Raw genomic sequence first — 21,132 nt, forward strand, 5'->3', positions numbered from 1 at the left:
GTGGGAGCCAGGCAGGAAATAAATAATGGAAACGACCGCGCTGTGTTTTCAAGGCACTTGTAGGATTTACAGCTGCTTATCCAAATGTTCCCTTCCCTTCCCCGCGTGCTGGCTTGGCCGTCTCCGGCTGTTCCTCTCCTTCCCCTCTCCCTGCGCGTGTTCTGCGGCCCCTGTCCCCACGTATATCACCCCGGGGATGGCTCGAGGGCCGTGCCGACAAGACCAACTGTCAGCAAATTTTACAGCTTCATCTGAAATTCTCAGCGCGCAGCGGGGGCGAGGAGGGGGGTGATGGAGGTGGCGGGGGGTAGGGATAGTAGGTAGGGATAGTCTGTGTGGCTTGCAGAGGTCGAATGCGACGGGAATTTTGTCTGCGGTTCCCCGGTCGTGTGTCAAAGAAAACGGGAGGGTTTCTTTCTGCTGAACCCGCCGTTTATGCGAAATCTCGGGTGATGGGAGGATGTGGAGCAGGGCTGTGCGACCGTGGCATGTGCCATCTCCGTGCTGGCAGTGATGGGGAGCCGGTGCCGCAGCTCCCATCCTGCTCCCACCCGGTTTTGGGGTCGGGGACGCTCCGTGGGTGCTCTCGGGTGTGTGACGCTCTGTCTCTCCCGCCGCAGGTGTACTGTGGATGACCGGGTCACGCGGGTGGCGTGGTTGAACCGCAGCACCATCCTGTATGCCGGCAATGACAAGTGGTCTATAGACAACCGCGTGGTCATCCTCTCCAACACCAAGACCCAGTACAGCATCAAGATCCACAACGTGGACGTGTACGATGAGGGCCCCTACACCTGCTCCGTGCAGACAGACAATCACCCCAAGACCTCGCGCGTCCACCTCATCGTGCAAGGTAGGTCTGAACGCGCCTCGTGCTCCTGCTGGGGGGGTTGATCTGCAAGGCTGTCTGGATTTGTGAAGGGTTCAGAGGCTCTGTTGGTGGTGGAGATGGAACCAATATCAGCTGCTTCGGGTATTGCATGGTGTGCCGGTTTTGGCCGGAGTAGAATTAATTGTCTTCCTAGGGGCCAGTATGGGGCTGTGTTTTGGCTCATTCTGAACACAGGGTTGATAATACAGGGGTGTGTTTGTTATTGCTGAGCAGCGTTTACGCAGAGCCAGGGCCTTTTCTGCTCTTTTGCACTGCCACACGGGTAAGGAAGTTGGGGGTGCCTGGGAAGCTGGGAGGAAACACAGCCAGGGCAGGTGACCCAGACTGACCAAAGGGGTATTGCAGACCGTACGACATCATGCTTAGCACATAAAGCTGTGGGGAAGGAGGAGGAAGGGTGTGTGGGGGAGAAGGAGATCCCAACAGCACAAGGCCCTGTGATTTTGGGAGAGGCTGGATTCTGTGAATGTTGAAGTCACAATGGGGCCACAAAGGGCTTTTGGCACAGGGTTTCATGGGCAAGTGTGTCTATGTGGCAGATGCTGTTGGGTTGCAAAGCAGCGTCCTGGGGCTGTTCTGATGAGGGGAATCCAGGTGCCTGTAGCACTCTGATGGATGCTGCCTCCGGATCCTTGCGGCTTTGCACCAGCTACTAGCTTTTGTCCGGCCTCTAGATTAATTTTTCAGAGTTAGTGTTAGTTCAGGTTAGATAAAGATAATGAAAGTTTCCTAATCCTCTTAAAGAAGATTTATTTGGCTGAGTAGAAAGCTCTCGGAATACAATAAAGCGTGTATAAAACCAGGACCTAATCTTTCCTTTAATTTCAAACAGCTGATGGGTATTGATTTTGCAATGAGCAAATCTGAAAACTTTCTCAGCCTCGACATGTCTCTGAGAAGCCCCCAGCAGAGTTATGTATGTATTTATGTATCCTTCTCACTGGGAGGAGGCAGGGGTTGATTCTGGCAGCCTATCCAGGAGGTTTTCCTGCCCGGTGTCAGTGGGAGTGTGTTGGGAAACCCTGGATCGTGTGCACCAGGCTGTGATGGTGAGGGGAGCACTCACCTTGGGAAGAGGGGAGCAGAGATCCACTGGGAGCATCCCTCCATCCCCTTGGTCAGAGCTCCCCCTCTCCCCCTTTCTGAGTTGCGTGTGAGCTGTCCATCTGTGAAGTTTAATCTGTTTATCCTGTCTGCTCTCTAATCGTGCTAATCCATCCAGTCAACACCGGTGAAGTATCCGACTGCTTTGCACCTAATGAAATCAGGTGAACTGGCAGCGATGCTCAGCCCCTGCTCTCCTCACCCCTTTTTGCAGGCACTTGCCAGGCTTGGGCAGGTGGAGGTGAGAGATAGTTTGTGTCCAGAGTCTGGTGGTGAGGCATTTCTGACTGTGCTGGGAGTTTTTTTCCTGGTGTGAGCAAGTCCTGTTGAGTTGCTCCCACTGCAGTGATGACTGTGGTTCTCAGCAGTGGTGCTTATCCACAGCCTGAGAGGAGCTGGGGATACAGGCACAGGTCAAGTGGTCCATGCTGAGCAGGGTCTGTATTTCCCTTTCAGTGTGTTAAGCCACACAGTCTGTCTAAGCTGGTCTGTGAGAAAATCCATTGTAGGTACCACCTTGCTGTCCCTTTGATGGTGGTGGCCAGAGAGGCAAATCCTTCTGTGCTCTGTTCCCAGTTCAGCCTGCGGAAAAGGTTACATGGAGAACTCACAGCAGTCTTCCAGTATCTGAAGGAGCCTTAAAGAAAGCCAGAGAGGGACTCTCCATCAGGAGCTGTAGTTAAAGGAGTAATGGATTCAAACTGAAAGAAGGGAAATTTAGTTTAGATATAAGGAAGGAATTCTTCCCTGTGAGGTTGGGGAGGCCCTGGCACAGTTTGCCCAGAGAAGTTGTGGCTGCCCCATCCCTGGAAGTGTTCAAGTCCAGCTTGGAGCAACCTGGTCTAGTGGGAGGTGTCCCTGCCCATGGCAGGGGGTGGAATGAGATGATCTTTAAGGTCCCTCCCAACCCAAACCATTCTAAGATTCAACCCCACTGCAGTTCCTTGGTGGCTAAAATGTGCTTTCTAGAGGGCTTTCTGTGAGGATGAATAACATATATAGTCCTTTGCTCAGTGCTGGGAGGAAGGGAGCAGTTTTCCAAAGATGCATTTGGTCCTGGCTGTTACTGCAAGCAGAGCACACACTTTACAGGGATGGGAGCAAAGCCCCGTTTCTGGCCTCAAAACTGAGGTTTAGGTCTCTCCTCTGTTTGCTGGCCTCACCGTGCCAGCGGGCTGACAAACAGGCAGTAATGGCCAGTTAGCAACTGTATTCAGGTCAATTAATTTCTATTTGTATTTTTGCAAAACTATAAGCTGGCCGGAGAGGGTATTGATTGTTTGTCCCCGTCTTCAATTGGGTTTTAATTGTGCTGCTGCGGGGCCCGGCCTTCCCTCCCAGCAACCCAGTGATAAATCTGCCAGGGAACCGCCGTCAACAGTAAATGTGTCTCTTAGTAGCACTATTAATATGTCTCTTGCATTGGTTCATTGCAACAGCCATTAACAGGGTTTATAAGAGTGTAGATGGCAGGAAGCCAGAAGGGGTTTTTGTCTCCCTTCTCCTCTTTTTTTATTTTTCTTTCAGGCACTGCCTCGTGACGAGGGGACAGATGCTTTCGGGGACATGCGCGGGGCTTGTGGCACGTCAGGGTGTTCTGGGGAGAGTTTGGAATGTAGAGAGAACAGGCATTTAATCTCCTATAAGGAGAAGATGAGCCACCTCATCCTGCTTTTCTCCTAAACAGTTTGAGTGGAGGCTGTCATGGGACTGGACCTTGGCGAGCACTCCTGCCCCTGGGATGAGCCCTGCAAAGCCCACCTCTGCTCCTGGGAGGTGCAGCCTTCCAAGGAGGAGCCAGGAGGTCTTACCTCACAGTGCCACAGAATGGTTTTGATGTGAGGAGTGTGGTAGACCATAGGCATTGTCACAGCTGTGCCTTCTCGACCTGGGCTGGTTCAGGGTATACTTCAGTCTGAAATGTGGAGCTCAGGGTCAGTGTTTTGGTGGAGGCTGTGACTTTGGGATCCCGTCTGGTGGAGATTTTGGCAGTGAACATTTCTACCTAATAGTGGTCTTTGGTATTCCTCAGATGTCCTCTGGTTCTGATTTATTTAGAGACCCCTTTCCTGTACTGCCTTAGTCCTACTCACCATGGATTTTTCATTAAAGCCTCTCCAGCTGCCGGCATTATTACTCTTAGTTTCTGGTTGGCACAATCCATTTTCCCATCTCGGTGTTTGCTGCTTTCCTCACCCTGGGGACCAGAGCAGGTTTTGGAGGACTATGGCTTTCATTTACAGTGCTGAGGTTGTGGTTGTGTGGTGTGTTTTCCACGTGCACCTAAGGATGCTCTCCCAGAGCCAGTCCTGTGTCTCATCTGCTGCCTCTCACAGCAGCACCAGTGCAGGCAGAGCTTTTCAGTAAGTGTTTCAAAACCAAATTGACTTTTTTTTTTTCTCTTCTGATAACAACTGGCTCCTCAAGCCTCTGAAAGGGCCACCCCTACCCCATGCAGCCCCATTGAGATCTTTTTCTCCAATGGAAAAAGGCTGGGAAGGTGCAGCCAGACTCTTACCTTGCTCCTCCTCCCTCCCTGAAGAAGTAGAGGATGGGCAAGAGAGTGAAAATGGCCAAATGAAGGTGATGCAGCAGTAATGTGGCAGTGAATTCAGAGGCAAAGGAGCCCAGAGAAAATCTGGAAGGAATAGCAAAGACAGTAGAAAAAAAGCAAGTGGAGGGGAAATAAAAACAAAACAAAAAGGATGAGAAGAAAAGCCTAGAGACTTGTAGAACAAAGGGAAAAGAGAAAAGGAAATGTGCACACGCAGAACTGAGTATCAAAAGGACAGGAGGCAGCAAAGGGAAGAAATGAAAGAGTAATGAAGGAGTGAGGGCACAGAGAGGGGGAAGGTCTGGAGAGAGGAAGAGTCCAACTGGCAGGAAGTAATCAGCACTCACTGCCCAGGCAGGAACAGCCACTGTCCTGAAAGCCACTGTCCCAAAATCCGGATGGGAGGATGGAAAAGAGACAGGAGAGCATCCTCAGGCTCCCATTCTTGAGGCTTCTTAAAACTAGTGAAAAGGAGCCATTGGGATGTGTCACAGGGATCAGGAGCCTCTGGAACAAAAGCACAGCAGCAGATGATTAATTACTGCAAAAAGCAAAAATGGGGAAGAGGAGGGAGAACTGGAGAAGTTGTTTCCCGATTATATTTCCGAACAGAAAGAACATTTTAGCGCGCGCACAAATAGCTCCCTGGGAAGCACTCTCACTTCCTAATTGTTCATAAATTTACTGACAGGTGGTTACACAGTAGGTATAACACTGTGAGTTTCGGTTTTATTGCTTTCCCCGTCTCAACGTGAAAACTTGGAGAAAAAGGATGCACAGTGAGCAGTCGGGTGACTCCGCCTGGGAAGGGTGTTCAGTGGCTGTGTTTAATTTTTGCGATGTCCCTTCCCATCAGAGGATCACACAAAGAGTGTTTTACTGGGGGAAGGCTGTGAAAAGGCAGCATTCAAGAGCCAGAGAAGGGAAGGGGAAGATATGCCTGAAATGGAGAACATGTGAGGCCGTGTCACGTCGCTCGCTTGGCAGGGAAATTTGACAAAAATCACTCTGTTGACCAGTCTGTAGCTTTCAGATCGGCTTAGTCCATTATCTCAATAAAATCAGCTCTGATGAGCCTCTTAGACTGGGCTGTCAAAGGAATGGGATCGATTAGAGACAATAATCTTTGCTGCCAAGAAGCAACATGTTGTTAAAATTCTTGATGTCACCTCCTTGCCCCAGTCTCTTCCCCCAAAGACTTGATGGACATCGAGGGTTTGTGCAGGGTGTGTCCTTGCAAGTGTCTCCTGCACCCCAAATCCAGAGATGAGTTGGGAGACAGGGAAGCACATCCATTTCTGTGTGCCAGCCTGGAGCTGGCTTGCAGGTGCCCCTTTTAAGGGCATCAGCCCCAAACAGAAGCTGTTCTTGGGAAGGTGTTGTATTGCTGGTGCCTTCAGCAGACACGCAGGGGCAGGAGGGGGCCCCAGTGCTGTCCTGCTGTGCTTCTCATCAGTGAAGGAGATGGAAAGCACAGGCAAAATGTGAGCTTTCAGCATATTTGCCTTCTTTGTGCTGACTTTCTGTACGCTAATGAGACCTTGCACAGTGACACCTCTGACAGCTCCATCCTGCCTGTGCCGGGGAGGCTCATGCAGAGCTGGAGGTGCCTGGGGCTATAGGCAGCTGGGGTGCTGGGGAAAGAGCTCCAGCAGGCATCCAACCCCTGCTAGGGTGACAGTCTCTGTCCCTGTGGTGACAGCATCTCCTGTCAGAGGGCACAGCTGGACACTGCAGCTGGAGAGCTGAAGGAGCAGCATGAATGCTGCATCTCCCCAAAGCAGGAGGTGTCTGAGAGGGGATGGTAAGTGAGTCAGGAGCACAGTGTGCCGTAGTGAGGCAGTGTCCAGGAGGCTGTCACCTCCCTGCAGAGCACCAAAGATGAGATGTCCCCCTCTGCAGTCCCTATGGGGACCCATCCCCTGAGTAGAGGTGGGGAAGTGGCAGTTTGAAGAGCCCATGGGTATCCATCTGTCATCTCCCCTTACCGCGGTGTGGGAAGAGGTCTCTTTTAATGGATTGGGAGCTAATGATGTGGAGGAGGGACATCAGTTGCATGTGTCAGCCGCGGTGCTCATGCAGGCTCTCTGCTCCGAGGCGTGCAGCAGGAATGATCTGGCAGCTAAAAATAGTCCAGGGCCATGGTGGCGAGTGCCTCCGGTGGGGCTCGGCGCTCCGGAGCGGCCGGGGATGAGTCAGCCCGCACGCGGCCGCGTGCGTCAGCGTCGTGTGGAGTCACTGATCACGCAGCCATCACAAGCTCTGAGCTGTCCCATTCTTTTTGTCCCCAGATGGGACAGCCAGTGCAAAGCCATCCCTGGTGCCCGGAGCAGGCAGCAGGACCAAAGGTGTTTTGGGAGAGTCCCAGAGATCCCCTGAGTATGGCACGTAGCATCGGGACACAGCGACCTCGGTGTGTGATGTAACCCCACAGGGCTATTTGCAGCCCCGGTTTGGAGCTGAGAGGGGGGGATGGCACCTCACCGTCCCCACGAAGGGTGGCAGACACCAGCACGCGCCCGGGCCCGACGGAGAGCGTGAATCGGCGCATCGCGCGGTTCGGGTCTCGAGTGGTAAAGGAAGGAGATAAATCACGGGCTTATTGTTATTGAATTTAGTGGCATCGCTTTCACATTCAATTTCCCTCACCGGCTTTCCGAACAAACAAGAAATTACAGTGCAAATGTATTTTTTGGCTTACCAAACCCTTATGCATTAACTTCCCCGTGATTAATATTACGCGGGGTTGACGAAATCCTCCGCGGGCCGCTCGCCGCTCCCACGAGAGTGCGTCGCTCCTCGCTTCCTCAGGATTTATTCTGTATTCAATTTGCTTGTAGCTGTAGGCTTTCACAATGAAGGCGGGACCAGGGGTAAGGGGGGATGGAGATGGTGTTCTGCCCTGTTGCTTTTTCCCCAGCAGCCGTGTAGGGCAGAGAGAGAGAAATGTAGAGAACGAAAGGTGATCCAGCGAAAGGATGCTGTCAACAGGTAAAAGTCTAGGAACAGCATCCACGGTCATGCTGGAGGGCTGTGAGGCATTAGCAGGGCTGTCTGATCCGGGAGGGGACCAAGAGGGATTTACAGGGGATGGGGGAGAGCATTTGTCCTCCATGCCCAGAACCAATCCCAAGCTGTCCCCACCTCGAGACAAGGCAGTTCAGGTGGGATGTGCATTTCAGGGCAGCTTTGCCTGTGCCTTGGCTGTAGCTGCCTCCTGGTATTTACAGGGCATGGCTGCAGCTTGGGTTTATCCACAGTCGTGTTTGCCACCGAACTCAGCCTGCCCGCATCCCTACATGGTCCCAGCTCCCACCTGCTCCTCCCATAGGATTAAGTCCTCCCATGGCAAAGCCAGTGCGTCCTTGAGACGCCATCCTTGACAGCCCAGTCTGTGGGATCTATGAAAATGTAATCAGGGTCCTCAGATGTCCTTCTCCAAGTCCTGGTAACCTCATAGGCAACGATCGCCACCGTGGCAGGGAATTGAGCTGGGGTCCCCGCGCTGTCCGTGGGTATCCCTCCACTGCACATCCCTGCTGGCTCTCAGGGGCATTCCTGATTGGATTAGGGCAGGCAGTGGCCCTGGGGGGTTGGGAAGTGCTGTTCCCTGCTGTGAGACCTGCTGGCATGTCTGTGTCAGCATCCTTTGCTGAGGGAAGGGCTTTCAGGCTGACGTGTGTGTTCCTGTGGCTTGGGGTTTTCTGAATGGGAGCACTGGGACCGTAGTGGTTATGGGTAGTGATAATTTTTTCCACAGGAATGAAAGTATTTCTGTGCCTGGGAAGGGGGACAGGCTCACAGCTGTGCCCAGAGCACCAATTTCTGCACGTCACTTTGTTACTTGTGGTTTGGGACTCAGGGGATGGGAAAGGGATGTCAGGCATGAGCTGGAGAGGGCTGTGAGGGCAAGGATAGAACAGTGGCTGTGATTTTGCTTGTGCTCTGTGTCTCACGCTATCACTAGTCCAGCTCCATGGCATCTGTAGGCAGGAGCACACAAGGGAGAGACAGGCTGCTGTCTGGAGCAGGGTCCACTAGTGGTGCTGCTGTCTTGGACCAGAACTGCTCATGAGGAGGGCTAGTTTACAGGCTCATGAGCAGGTGAAAAAAATGCTCAGCTGTGTGGGAAGGCTTGTCCTGGATGTTCTTGTGGTTTCTGGATGTTCCTGGTACCAGTCTGAGGGGCTGTTATTGTAGGGGAGAGGTGCAAGGCTGCTGGTAATAGGGGTTAATGTCATCTCCTTGTCTGAGTGAGGAAGGGCCATTTGCAGCCTTCCCAGAGCTCATTGTGGCTGCACTGTTGGAGTTGGCCGGCCCCGCTCCGAGCGTTAACTACATTTTCCAGCAGTCGCCGGCACACACTTTTCATTTTTGGATTGCTGCTTTCCCCTGAAGGACTCAGACAATCTCCCTCTGCTATAACAGACTGTACTTCTATATTAATGTGTCAAGTAGCTGGGAAATTTACTGCTTTGCAGAACCCGTCGGGCTGCATGGACTGTGCCGCATCTTTGCCGCGGCTTGTCCCGCTGTGTCGCCTTTCCCGCTCTGGGAGAGAGGAGAACCTCCCCGGGGGTGTGAGGAGAACCTCCCTGGGGGTGCCAGGGGAGCTGGGCAGCACTCACATCCCCTTCCAGGCAGTGCTGGTGTCAGCCATGGTGGTTTTCAGGCGATCATCCTGGAATCCCAGGGCTGTGGGAGAGCCCTGGGTGCAAGGGTTGGGCGTGTGATGCCGCTTGAGCTGGGGCTCCTGGCACGTTGTGGGCTTGGGGAGGGGGCACAGGGCATCATTTTGGGCATTTTAGGTGTGGTGTTTAGTTTGAGGAGGGTTGTTCTGTATGGCCTCACTCACTCCCTGGGGTGCAGACCTTTTTGGGGGCTGTGTCCAACAGCCCGCAGCACCGGGAAGCAGCATCGGCGAGCGGGTTTTAATTGCTTTTTGCCATGGCTGGGGATATTTATAGGAGCGGAGATTGCCAAGTTATTTATTAGATGGAGTATCTGGGGATAGAGGAATATAAATCACCATGGCCGGTATTGAATGGAGCAGACGCTCAGTAATTTTAACAGCTTTAATAAATATGCTAAAATATGAGCCTTGTTGCAGGCCATAATGAGAGCTGGTTATCAGGGTCTCGGCTGTGGAGCGGGGGGGCTGGCACAGTGAGTGGACCCCTTTATGCCCTGCATTTATGCTTGGCTCCAGTCCATGGTACTGGTTTGGAGACATGGAGTTGGTGTCTGGACAGGGCGGTGGGGTGGACACCAACGTGCTGTGATGGGACAGGTCTCATGGTTGGAGCCTCCCGGCGAGGCCTGCTGAGCCAGTGTGTTGATGGTGGTTTTGGTCTTCTTTTTGTCTTGCAGTGCCCCCCCAGATAGTCAACATCTCGTCGGACATCACCGTGAACGAGGGCAGCAGCGTGACCCTCATGTGCCTGGCCTTTGGGAGACCAGAGCCCACCGTCACGTGGCGGCACCTCTCCGGGAAAGGTGAGACCCGGCTCCAACGAGGGGTCTTGCCTGGCTTGTGTGGGTGGATGCATGTCCCCGTAGAGGTGGCTGGGGTGGCATTAAGGTGACTCACAGTCTGTCATGGAGGGTGGGGCTGCTGACTCTTCGGCCTTGGTATGGGGGTGAGGATGCTTGTCAAGCGATGTCCCAAGCTTTCTGTGCAAAGGGGATGACAGATGCCCACACAGGGCGTGTCGGGGGGGACAGGGGCACAGGGGAGGTACTGGTGTGGTGGGTGACGGTGCCACGTGTTCAATACATCTCCCAGGGCAGGGCTTTGTGAGTGAGGACGAGTACCTGGAGATCACGGGCATCACGCGGGAGCAGTCCGGGGAGTACGAGTGCAGCGCCGTCAACGACGTGGCCGTCCCGGACGTGCGGAAAGTCAAAGTCACCGTCAACTGTGAGTGTGAGGGACGAGGGGATCGTGGGGGGGGTTGGGTGTGTGTGGCCCAGCGTGACGCACGGCCTGACGTCTCCGCAGACCCCCCGTACATCTCCAACGCCAAGAACACGGGCGCCTCGGTGGGCCAGAAGGGCATCCTGCAGTGCGAGGCCTCGGCCGTCCCCGTGGCGGAGTTCCAGTGGTTCAAGGAGGACACCAGGTGAGGGGCTGGGAGGCAGCAGAGCCTTGGGGCCAGAGGGTGATGAGGTGAGGAGGCAGAGGGAGGTGACAGTGCCTGAGGGCATCGTGCAGAAGGCGGCTGAGATCAACTCGTTTTGGTGGGTCTAAGGGCTGAGGGAGTCCCAGGGTTGTTTCTTCCAGGGGTGGTGGCTGTGGGACATGAGTCAGGCTGATGGGTTAAGGGAGGGAAAGTGGGAAAAGGCGTTTGTCTTGGTGGGATGCGCAAGTCCAGTGGGGGAACGTGTGAGTGTGACCAGTGTCGGGACCCAAGGGAATGGCGGGAACTGCGTCAGGGCAGGGTCAGGTTGGATCTCAGGCAAAGGTTCTTCCCCCAGAGGGTGGTTGGGCACTGCCCAGGCTCCCCAGGGCAGTGGGCACAGCCCCAAGGCTGCCAGAGCTCCAGGAGGGTTTGGATGATCCTCTGGGGCACAGGGTGTGACTCTTGGGGATGGGCCTGTGCAGGGCCAGGAATTGGACTCGATGATCCTGGTGGGTCCCTTCCAACTCAGGAAATTGTGATTCTGTGATTCTGTATACCACTGTTGGCTGGTGGGAAGCAAAGGGGTGCCTGGGGAGGGGAGGGGACAAGGTCTGTCCCAGAGCCCCATCCCCATGCCCTCAGCACCGTGACCCCGTTTCCCCGCAGGTTAGCGAACGGGCTGGACGGTGTGCGGATCGAGAGCAAGGGCCGCCTGTCCACGCTGACCTTCTTCAACGTCTCGGAGAAGGACTACGGCAACTACACGTGTGTGGCCACGAACAAGCTGGGCAACACCAACGCCAGCATCATCCTGTATGGTAGGTGCCCGTTTTATTGCAGACAGGTGAGAGGAGGAGGAGGAGGAGGAAGAGGAGGAGGATGAAGAGGAGAAGTTTGGAGAGGAGGAAGATGAAGAAGAGGAAGAGGAGGAGGATGAGGAGGAGGATGAAGAGGAGGATGACCAGTGATGGAGTGATGGTGCAGAACTCTGGCTGTATTTTGTGTTCCTGGTCCATCAAGGCACCGAACAACACAAACCCTGAGCAGCAAAGTCCTGCCAAGAGGATGTCTCAGAAGATGAGATCTGTGTCAGCCCTACCCGGGGTGCACAGCAGAGTTGGCCAACAGTCCTCTGAGCCATGACATTGCTGGAGCACAGGGGTGAGGAGGGGGCCCAGGCCAGGTGAGCACACGCTCCGGGTGCAGGGTGTGGGGTTTCCCCCCTGTTTCTACTGACAGGACTGCCAGCAGTGACCATGTTGTACTGGCAGTAGAGGGACAGGTGACATTGCCCATGGTGGGTGTTGGTGTCATGGCCCGGCAGTGAGGGCAGGAAGGTGGTTGAGGAGTGGTTGACTGGACAGCTGTCACTGAGGAAGGCGATGTGGAGCTGTGGCGTGTCCCTGTGGCATTCTGACAAGCTGAGGGGGCTGTCATGATCCAAGGGTAGACAACAGGAGCCTGCCTTCCCAGCAGGGCTCTGGCATGAGGGAGAGGATGGAGTCCAGCAGCAGGCTCAGGGAGGTGTGGAGAGGGAGAAGAGTGTCCACACCAGATGGACTTGGGCAGCATCAGGTGGGCAGTGGGAGCAAAGCTTTGTACCATGGTGGGGGGCCTGGGGAGTGTTTGGTGATTTGGGGTGGTGTGAGGGGCACATCTTTGGCTTTGGTTGTGGGGCATTGGCAAGGCCCACCCGGGTGCAGGGTTTTTGGCTCCAGTCTGTTCTGTTGAGTTTTGCATGGTTGTGTTTGGGTTTGGTCTGTGGTGCTGAGTTAGGGGCTGGGCTGGTCCTTTCTGTTCTAATCAGTTCTCCTCTCCCCTGCCCTGATTTCTTCTCTTTGGGTCGAGGCTCTGGGTTCTGTTTCCCTCTCCTCTGTTCTGGTCTGTTCTCTCGTGTTTCAGTCAGTCAGGTGAATTCTGGCACAGGCTGATCCATCATGTCCTGCTCTGTTGTGTTCTGTCCTGCTGGGATCTGGTGTGGGTTTGTCTTCCATCCTTCCATTCCTTCCATACTTGTACTATACTACAAGAAAATACAAGACAATACAGATTATTCATAGTACAAACACCTATATTATATAGATATAATACTAGAGTCACTGTATTATTAATATAATTGAATAATAATGTTGATATAGCATGTGTCATATATCTGTATAATTATTAGATATCATATATACACATATAATTTATATATCATATAAATTATAGTATATTATAGATATCATATATCTATAGATATAGATATTATATATAGATATTATTTTTATATAGTATGATATAACTTAAAATGTATATGAGATATAATAAATATTTATATTTATGGGTTTTAATACATAAATAAGTAAATTAAATTTCCAGTCCAGTTTTCCTAATATTGATTTCTTTCTGTTGCCCTGTCCTGCCAGTGGCCCTCTTACACTTGCCCTCTCTAATGGGAGACACAGCAACATCACCTAAGTCTGGCCTATTTCCATGGCTCTAAACCAGACTAAAGAAGAAGTTTCAGTGTAGATAACTCCCTCTGTTCAGAAGGGGACTGGATTAGGGATTTTTGAGTTTGTTCCATGCTATGGATAAGGACAGCTGTGTCCTGTTATCTTTGACATCATCTTTTTTCAGGCGTTTTCCCTTCTCTCAGCAGTTAATGTTGCTCTTTACACACCCCTCCTCTGACAGCACAGCATTCCTCTCATACAGATTATTAATTGATACTAACATGCAGAGAAAACAAAATTTCACCTTGTTTTAATAAATTAATCCCCAAAATAGCTCCAACAAGCTGAAGTACATTAAAGGTGATTCCATAGCTGGCAAAGCAGAGATATTAATAAACAAATATCCATAAAAAGTGAGTTTAAGCAACTCTCCCTGCCTTGTAGCAACTCCTGTTAGTAATGGTGTATTCCTTGAAATACTAATACACCTCTGCTCCTTGTTTTATATGAGGAAAATTAGGAAAATGTTTATTAGTGAGACAGCAAGAAACCTAGGAAGTTAAACCTGAAAATATCCCATTAGTTTTCACATGATTATTTATTTACTTGCACCAAGACTTGAAGCTTAAATTTATTTTTAAAGGATATTGGCACCTCCTTTGGATGTTGCTGGGCGAACACTCAGCATACCTAAAGCTATTTTAATGTCATAACTTTCGGTGGAGAAAAAGGAAAAAAACATTCATGTTCGATTTTTCCCCCGTTTTCCACGTGCAGTTATTGAGTGAAGCAGTGGAGCAGGGAGGAGCGGGCTCGGGGAGGGACTGAAGCAGGTGGAATTCCATCCCTCCTCGAGGATTGCGCTTTTTTTTTTTTTTCATTTTGTGAACATGTGGAGGAATTCAACAGCTTGTCAGTCAAAACTGCAGCTTCTTGGAAACACGGGGGAGAGTGGGAAGGATGAGCTCTGTGGGGAGCTTCTGTTCGGGTACGTGCGTGGTGTTTCTTGGACAGTCCCTGCCAGCCTTTGCCAAAGGGGGGGGAGAGGAGCACAAGGGCTTGGAAATCTGCTAATTTTTTGTCTTAAGAATTTACTGTCTGGGTTGATTTTTTGATGAGCATGTTGCATTTTGTCCTTGCTACCTGTATCTAGAGATAGGGGGGAAAAACACCCCCAAACATGGATCTTTATATTTCTTTTAAGTGCAGTGTGTCCTTCAGGCACCAGATGAAATCCCTCATTTCAAAATGTGAGCTCCTGGACCTTTTATTGGTCCTTTCCATTGAAGGGATATTGGAATAAAGACAGATGCAGATGGCATCATTTATGAAGCATCTCTATTTTCCCAACGTTTGTGATTTCATTTCTGTTCTGTAATATAGATGTGATTGATGATTTGGATGAGTTAACTGTATATAAGTTAAGTGTTAGATGTGATTTAAACCAATTATTTTATGGAATAGATAAAATCTTTTCATGCTTTATTGTGCACTCTCTTAAGAATCAGCAGCTTCAGACTAAATACATAAAAGCAAGGAAAAGCAATTATGTCTTTAAGAATAAGAGCTCTGATTCAATATTTAAGGGACTGCTTGACTTAAAACACTTAAAACACGAGTGATACAATCACAGGATGGATTGGGTTAGAAGGGACCTTAAAACTCATCTCATTCCCCCCCCTGCCATGGGCAGGGACACCTTCCACTGTCCCAGGTTGCTCCAAGTCCTGTCCAACCTGACCTTGGACACTTCCAGGGCTGGGGCAGCCACAGCTTCTCTGGGCAACCTGTGCCAGGGCCTCACTACGAGTGATTTGAGTTGCAAAAAACTAGAATCAATGCAAAATTTATGCAAAAAAAAAAAAAAAAAGAGGTAAGACTAGAACATCTTTGTCCTGCTTACCCCTTGCTGTGCAGTGTCTGTGGTTTGAATGTTTCTGTGTGTTTATTTGAGCCCACAAACCAAAATGCTAACCCCCGAAAATTCTAAATGGACAAACCTATGAGGTATTGCAAGTGGAATATGAGATCTTGCAAGTGGAAATCAGTGAGGAGAAGGAGGCAGTGCTGTTTGCAGGGACTGTAAGTCTGAACCAGGCCTTTTGTACAGCAGAGAAAGTAATTACCCCACATCTATTTCTGTGCATTACAGGAACTTCGAAGGGCAGAAGCAAAAGCTCTTTTGTGTCTGCCACCGGCGCTGCTTTTGGGGTCAAGGGAGCAGCTCACACCTCATTTCATCACCCTGCAAGTTGCCATCTGCCGTTATTAATATCCCACAAAAAGCCTGAAATCTGGAAGCTCCAAAGTTGCTTCCAGAGAGCCTGGGAATCACAATCCCCGGGGTTATTTTGCCTCTGGAATGTGGTTGCTGGCTCAGAGGTCGGTGGTTGCTCACAGCTGCCAGCCAGGCCGGGGTCTGGGAAAGGGACAGGAGCTGTTGGGTGGGGAATTCCAAAGGCTTCCATGATCTCTGGTCAACAATAAAATGATTTTTTCCTGTTTAATAAGTGGAATATACTGTGTGGATGCTTTGGGTGGGAGCAGGGCTGCTGCAGCAGCTCCAAGTCCTTCCTGTGTTGGGGCCCCAAATCCAGATATTCCATACATTTGAGTCACATTTTTGAGCCGTCTGGGTCAGGATCTTGCCTTGGAAAAATGGCAGAGGAAGAACCCATAGCTGTCCACCAAGGAAGTCCTGGTTATGTCCAGTCACAGTTTCAGAGAGAACCAATTGGAAGTCAGCCATGCAGAGAGCCAGAACCAACATTCTTCTCTGGATACAGCTGTCTTTGACCAATAAAATAAAAATAAAATCAAAATAAAATCAAATATAAAATAAAATATAAAATAAAATAGAAATTAAAATAAATAAAATAACAAAATAAAATAAAAAATTAAATTTAAAATAAAAGCAATAAAATAATAAAATAAAATAATAACACATCCTTGGGTTCAGCTGGGGAAAACTTAAATAAAAACTAAAAACCAGTTTCACAAGGAAAAAGTGTCATAAAATTCACAACTCTCATTAAACGACATTTTGAACCTGCATCTTCTGCTCTCCTTACTAGTTCATTGAAATATTTTTTTTTCCTGACACTGGGATGTTTTCCACCAAATAAATGGTTTTTTTTCCATGGGATGATGGTTCTCATGGTCAGTGTAGTTCCAAGGGTGAAAGTCCAAGACAAGCAGAGCATGTCAGAAATGCACACCAGAGAGTGGAAAGGCTGAGAGTTTGGAGTGGCTGGATGGAGGTTCCACGAGGAGAAGAAGCCACCTCTCCTTGAATTAAAAAGCATAAAAAATTCAATATAAATCATAACAGCATTCTGAGGGAGAAGGCATCAGAGAAGAAACCAGAGTGGGAGGCACAGGATTCAGCTGGTGAAACAATGGCAAAATAGTACAAGTTACTTGGCCTAAGTGGTTGATGGCAGGTGACCTCAGCGTGGTCCTCAAAGAGGGAGTTTGACCTCAAGCAACTCCAATGACCTATAGTAACCCCCAAAAGCTAATTGTTTGACCTCAAGTAACCCCAAAGTTCTGTCCAGAGAGCAAGTTTGACCTCAAGTGACCCCTATGACCTCTAGTAACCCCAAAATAATAATTAATTGACCTAAAGTAACCCCAGAGTGCTGTCCAGAGAGGAAATTTGACCTCAAGTAACCTCAATGACCTATAGTAACCCCCAAAATGCTAATTGTTTGACCTAAAGTAACCCCAAAATGTTTTCCAGAGTGCACATTTGACCTCAAGTAACCCCAATGACCTATAGTAACCCCGAAATACTAATTAGTTGACCTAAAGTAACCCCAAAGTTCTGGCCAGAGAGCAAGTTTGACCCTAAGTGACCCCAATGACCTATAGTAACCCCAAAATGCTAATTGATTGACCTCAAGTAACCCCGAAGTGCTGTCCAGAGAGATAGTTTGACCTCAAGTGACCCCTATGACCTCTAGTAACCCCCAAATACTAATTAGTTGACCTAAAGTAACCCCAAAATGCTAACTGGTTGGGGTTACTTGAGGTCACACTCCCTCTCAACAGAACACTTTGGAGTTACTTGATGTCAACCAATTGGCATTTTGGGGTTGCTGTCGTTCACTGGGGTCACTGGAGATCAAACTTGCTCTCTGGATAACACCTTGGGGTTACTCAAGGTCATTTTGGGGTTACTCTGGGTCATTGGGATTACTTTAGGTCATTGGGGTTACTGTAGGTCAAACTTGCTCTCGATAGAGAAGTTTGGGGTTACTTTAGGTCAAAAATCAGGCATTTTGGGGTTACTTGAGGTCATTTTGGGGTTACTTTAGGTCATTTTGGGGTTACTCTGGGTCATTGGGGTTACTTTAGGTCATTGGGGTTACTATAGGTCAAACTTGCTCTCAATAAAGAACTTTGGGGTTACTTGAGGTCAAAAATTTAGCACTTTGGGGTTACTTTAGGTCATTCTGGGGTTACTTTAGGTCATTGGGGTTACTATAGGTCAAACTTGCTCTCAATAGAGAACTTTGGGGTTACTTGAGGTCAAAAATCTAACATTTTGGGATTACTCTAGGTCATTTTGGGGTTACTCTGGGTCATTGGGGTTACTTTGGGTCAAACTTGCTCTTGATAGAGAACTTTGGGGTTACTTGAGGTCAAAAATATATCATTTTGGGGTTACTTGAGGTCATTTTGGGGTTACTTTAGGTCATTTTGGGGTTACTCTGGGTCATTAGGGTTACTATGGGTCATTGGGGTTACTGCAGGTCAAACTCACTCTGCAGACATCCTTTGGGGTTACTTGAGGTCAAAAATTTAGCACTTTGGGGTTACTTTAGGTCATTCTGGGGTTACTTTAGGTCATTGGGGTTACTATGGGTCAAACTTGCTCTCAATAGAGAACTTTGGGGTTACTTTAGGTCAAAAATCTAGCATTTTGGGGTTACTCTAGGTCATTGGGGTTACTATGGGTCAAACTTGCCCTTTTTAGAGAACTTTGGGGTTACTTGAGGTCAAAAATCTAGCATTTTCGGGTTACTCTAGGTCATTTTGGGGTTACTCTGGGTCATTTTGGGGTTACTCTGGGTCATTGGGGTTACTACAGGTCAAACTCACTCTACAGAGATCTTTTGGGGTTACTTTAGGTCAAAAATTTAGCACTTTGGGGTTACTTTAGGTCATTGGGGTTACTATAGGTCAAACTTGCTCTTGATAGAGAACTTTGGGGTTACTTGAGGTCAAAAATATATCATTTTGGGGTTACTTGAGGTCATTTTGGGGTTACTTTAGGTCATTTTGGGGTTACTCTGGGTCATTAGGGTTACTTTGGGTCATTGGGTTACTCTAGGTCAAACTCACTCTGCAGAGATTTTTGGGGTTACTTTAGGTCAAAAATTGAACATTTTGGGGTTACTTTAGGTCATTTTGGGGTTACTCTGGGTCATTGGGGTTACTTTAGGTCATTGGGGTTACTATAGGTCAAACTTGCTCTCAATAGAGAACTTTGGGGTTACTTTAGGTCAAAAATCTAGCATTTTGGGGTTACTCTAGGTCATTTTGGGGTTACTCTGGGGCATTGGGGTTACTATGGGTCATTGGGGTTACTGCAGGTCAAACTGACTCTCTGCAGAGATCTTTTGGGGTTACTTTAGGCCAAAAATTTAGCATTTTGGGGTTACTTGAGGTCATTTTGGGGTTACTTTGGGTCATTGGGGTTACTTTAGGTCATTGGGGTTACTATAGGTTAAACTTGCTCTCAATAGAGCACTTTGGGGTTACTTTAGGTCAAAAATCTAACATTTTGGGGTTACTTTAGGTCATTGGGGTTACTATAGGTCAAACCTGCTCTCGATAGAGAACTTTGGGGTTACTTGAGGTCAAAAATCTAGCATTTTGGGGTTACTTGAGGTCATTTTGGGGTTACTCTGGGTCATTTTGGGGTTACTCTGGGTCATTGGGGTTACTACAGGTCAAACTCACTCTGCAGAGATCTTTTGGGGTTACTTTAGGTCAAAAATTTAGCATTTTGGGGTTACTTTAGGTCATTCTGGGGTTACTTTAGGTCATTGGGGTTACTATGGGTCAAACTTGCTCTCGATAGAGAACTTTGGGGTTACTTTAGGTCAAAAATCTAACATTTTGGGGTTACTTTAGGTCATTGGGGTTACTATGGGTCAAACTTACCCCTTTTAGAGAACTTTGGGGTTACTTGAGGTCAAAAATCTAGCATTTTGGGGTTACTTGAGGTCATTTTGGGGTTACTCTGGGTCATTTTGGGGTTACTCTGGGTCATTGGGGTTACTACAGGTCAAACTCACTCTGCAGAGATCTTTTGGGGTTACTTTAGGTCAAAAATTTAGCACTTTGGGGTTACTTTAGGTCATTTTGGGGTTACTATAGGTCAAACTTGCTCTTGATAGAGAACTTTGGGGTTACTTGAGGTCAAAAATCTATCATTTTGGGGTTACTTGAGGTCATTTTGGGGTTACTTTAGGTCATTTTGGGGTTACTCTGGGTCATTAGGGTTACTTTGGGTCATTGGGTTACTCTAGGTCAAACTCACTCTGCAGAGATTTTTGGGGTTACTTTAGGTCAAAAATTGAACATTTTTGGGTTACTTTAGGTCATTTTGGGGTTACTCTGGGTCATTGGGGTTACTTTAGGTCATTGGGGTTACTATAGGTGAAACTTGTTCTCAATAGAGAACTTTGGGGTTACTTGAGGTCAAAAATCTAGCATTTTGGGGTTACTCTAGGTCATTTTGGGGTTACTCTGGGTCATTGGGGTTACTTTGGGTCATTGGGGTTACTGCAGGTCAAACTCACTCTGCAGAGATCCTTTGAGGTTACTTTAGGTCAAAAATTTAGCACTTTGGGGTTACTTGAGGTCATTCTGGGGTTACTTTGGGTCATTGGGGTTACTATAGGTCAAACTTGCTCTCGATAGAGAACTTTGGGGTTACTCTTGGTCATTGGGGTTACTTTGGGGCATTGGGGTTACTGCAGGTCAAACTCACTCTGCAGACATCTTTTGGGGTTACTTTAGGCCAAAAATTTAGCATTTTGGGGTTACTTGAGGTCATTTTGGGGTTACTTTGGGTCATTGGGGTTACTTTAGGTCATTGGGGTTACTATAGGTTAAACTTGCTCTCAATAGAGAACTTTGGGGTTACTTTAGGTCAAAAATCTAACATTTTGGGGTTACTTTAGGTCATTGGGGTTACTATAGGTCAAACCTGCTCTCGATAGAGAACTTTGGGGTTACTTGAGGTCAAAAATCTAGCATTTTGGGGTTACTTTAGGTCATTGGGGTTACTATAGGTCAAACTTGCCCTTTATAGAGAACTTTGGGGTTACTTGAGGTCAAAAATCTAGCATTTTGTGGTTACTTTAGGTCATTTTGGGGTTACTCTGGGTCATTTTGGGGTTACTCTGGGTCATTGGGGTTACTACAGGTCAAACTCACTCTGCAGAGATCTTTTGGGGTTACTTTAGGTCAAAAATTTAGCACTTTGGGGTTACTTTAGGTCATTCTGGGGTTACTTTAGGTCATTGGGGTTACTATAGGTGAAACTTGCCCTTTATAGAGAACTTTGGGGTTACTTTAGGTCAAAAATCTAGCATTTTGGGGTTACTTTAGGTCATTTTGGGGTTACTCTGGGTCATTGGGGTTACTATAGGTCAAACTTGCTCTCGATAGAGAACTTTGGGGTTACTTGAGGTCAAAAATCTAGCATTTTGGGGTTACTTTAGGTCATTGGGGTTACTATAGGTCAAACTCTCTCTGCAGAGATTTTTGGGGTTACTTTAGGTCAAAAATCTAGCATTTTGGGGTTACTTTAGGTAATTCTGGGGTTATTCTAAGTCATTTTGGGGTTACTCTGGGTCATTGGGGTTACTTTGGGTCATTGGGGTTACTCTAGGTCAAACTTGCTCTTTATAAAGAACTTTGGGGTTACTTTAGGTCAAAAATCTAGCATTTTGGGGTTACTTGAGGTCATTTTGGGGTTACTGTAGGTCATTTTGGGGTTAC

At 48.7% G+C, this 21,132-nt stretch overlaps 1 protein-coding gene across 5 annotated transcripts in view; it reads left to right on the top strand.

The window, feature by feature from the left end:
- The window catches only part of LOC113982491 (opioid-binding protein/cell adhesion molecule homolog), a 148,929-nt gene that overhangs the window by 120,173 nt on the left and 7,624 nt on the right, over nucleotides 1–21,132 (top strand). For 3 of the 5 annotated variants that reach the window (XM_027710753.2, XM_027710749.2, XM_027710748.2), the window contains 6 exons: nucleotides 621–853; nucleotides 9,921–10,046; nucleotides 10,336–10,470; nucleotides 10,552–10,672; nucleotides 11,339–11,490; nucleotides 15,263–15,617. In XM_027710753.2, the coding sequence (XP_027566554.1) occupies nucleotides 621–853; nucleotides 9,921–10,046; nucleotides 10,336–10,470; nucleotides 10,552–10,672; nucleotides 11,339–11,490; nucleotides 15,263–15,597 (1,102 nt within the window). In that variant the 3' untranslated portion in view covers nucleotides 15,598–15,617. Of the gene's footprint in view, nucleotides 1–620; nucleotides 854–9,920; nucleotides 10,047–10,335; nucleotides 10,471–10,551; nucleotides 10,673–11,338; nucleotides 11,491–12,145; nucleotides 12,248–15,262; nucleotides 15,618–21,132 lie in introns of those variants that run through there. The other 2 variants (XM_027710755.2, XM_027710754.2) reach the window with 2 other exon arrangements.

Source organism: Pipra filicauda, unplaced genomic scaffold, assembly GCF_003945595.2.
Source record: "Pipra filicauda isolate LSUMZ 115617 unplaced genomic scaffold, ASM394559v2 scaffold339_size799093_pilon, whole genome shotgun sequence".
In the NCBI taxonomy this organism is placed as follows: domain Eukaryota; kingdom Metazoa; phylum Chordata; class Aves; order Passeriformes; family Pipridae; genus Pipra; species Pipra filicauda.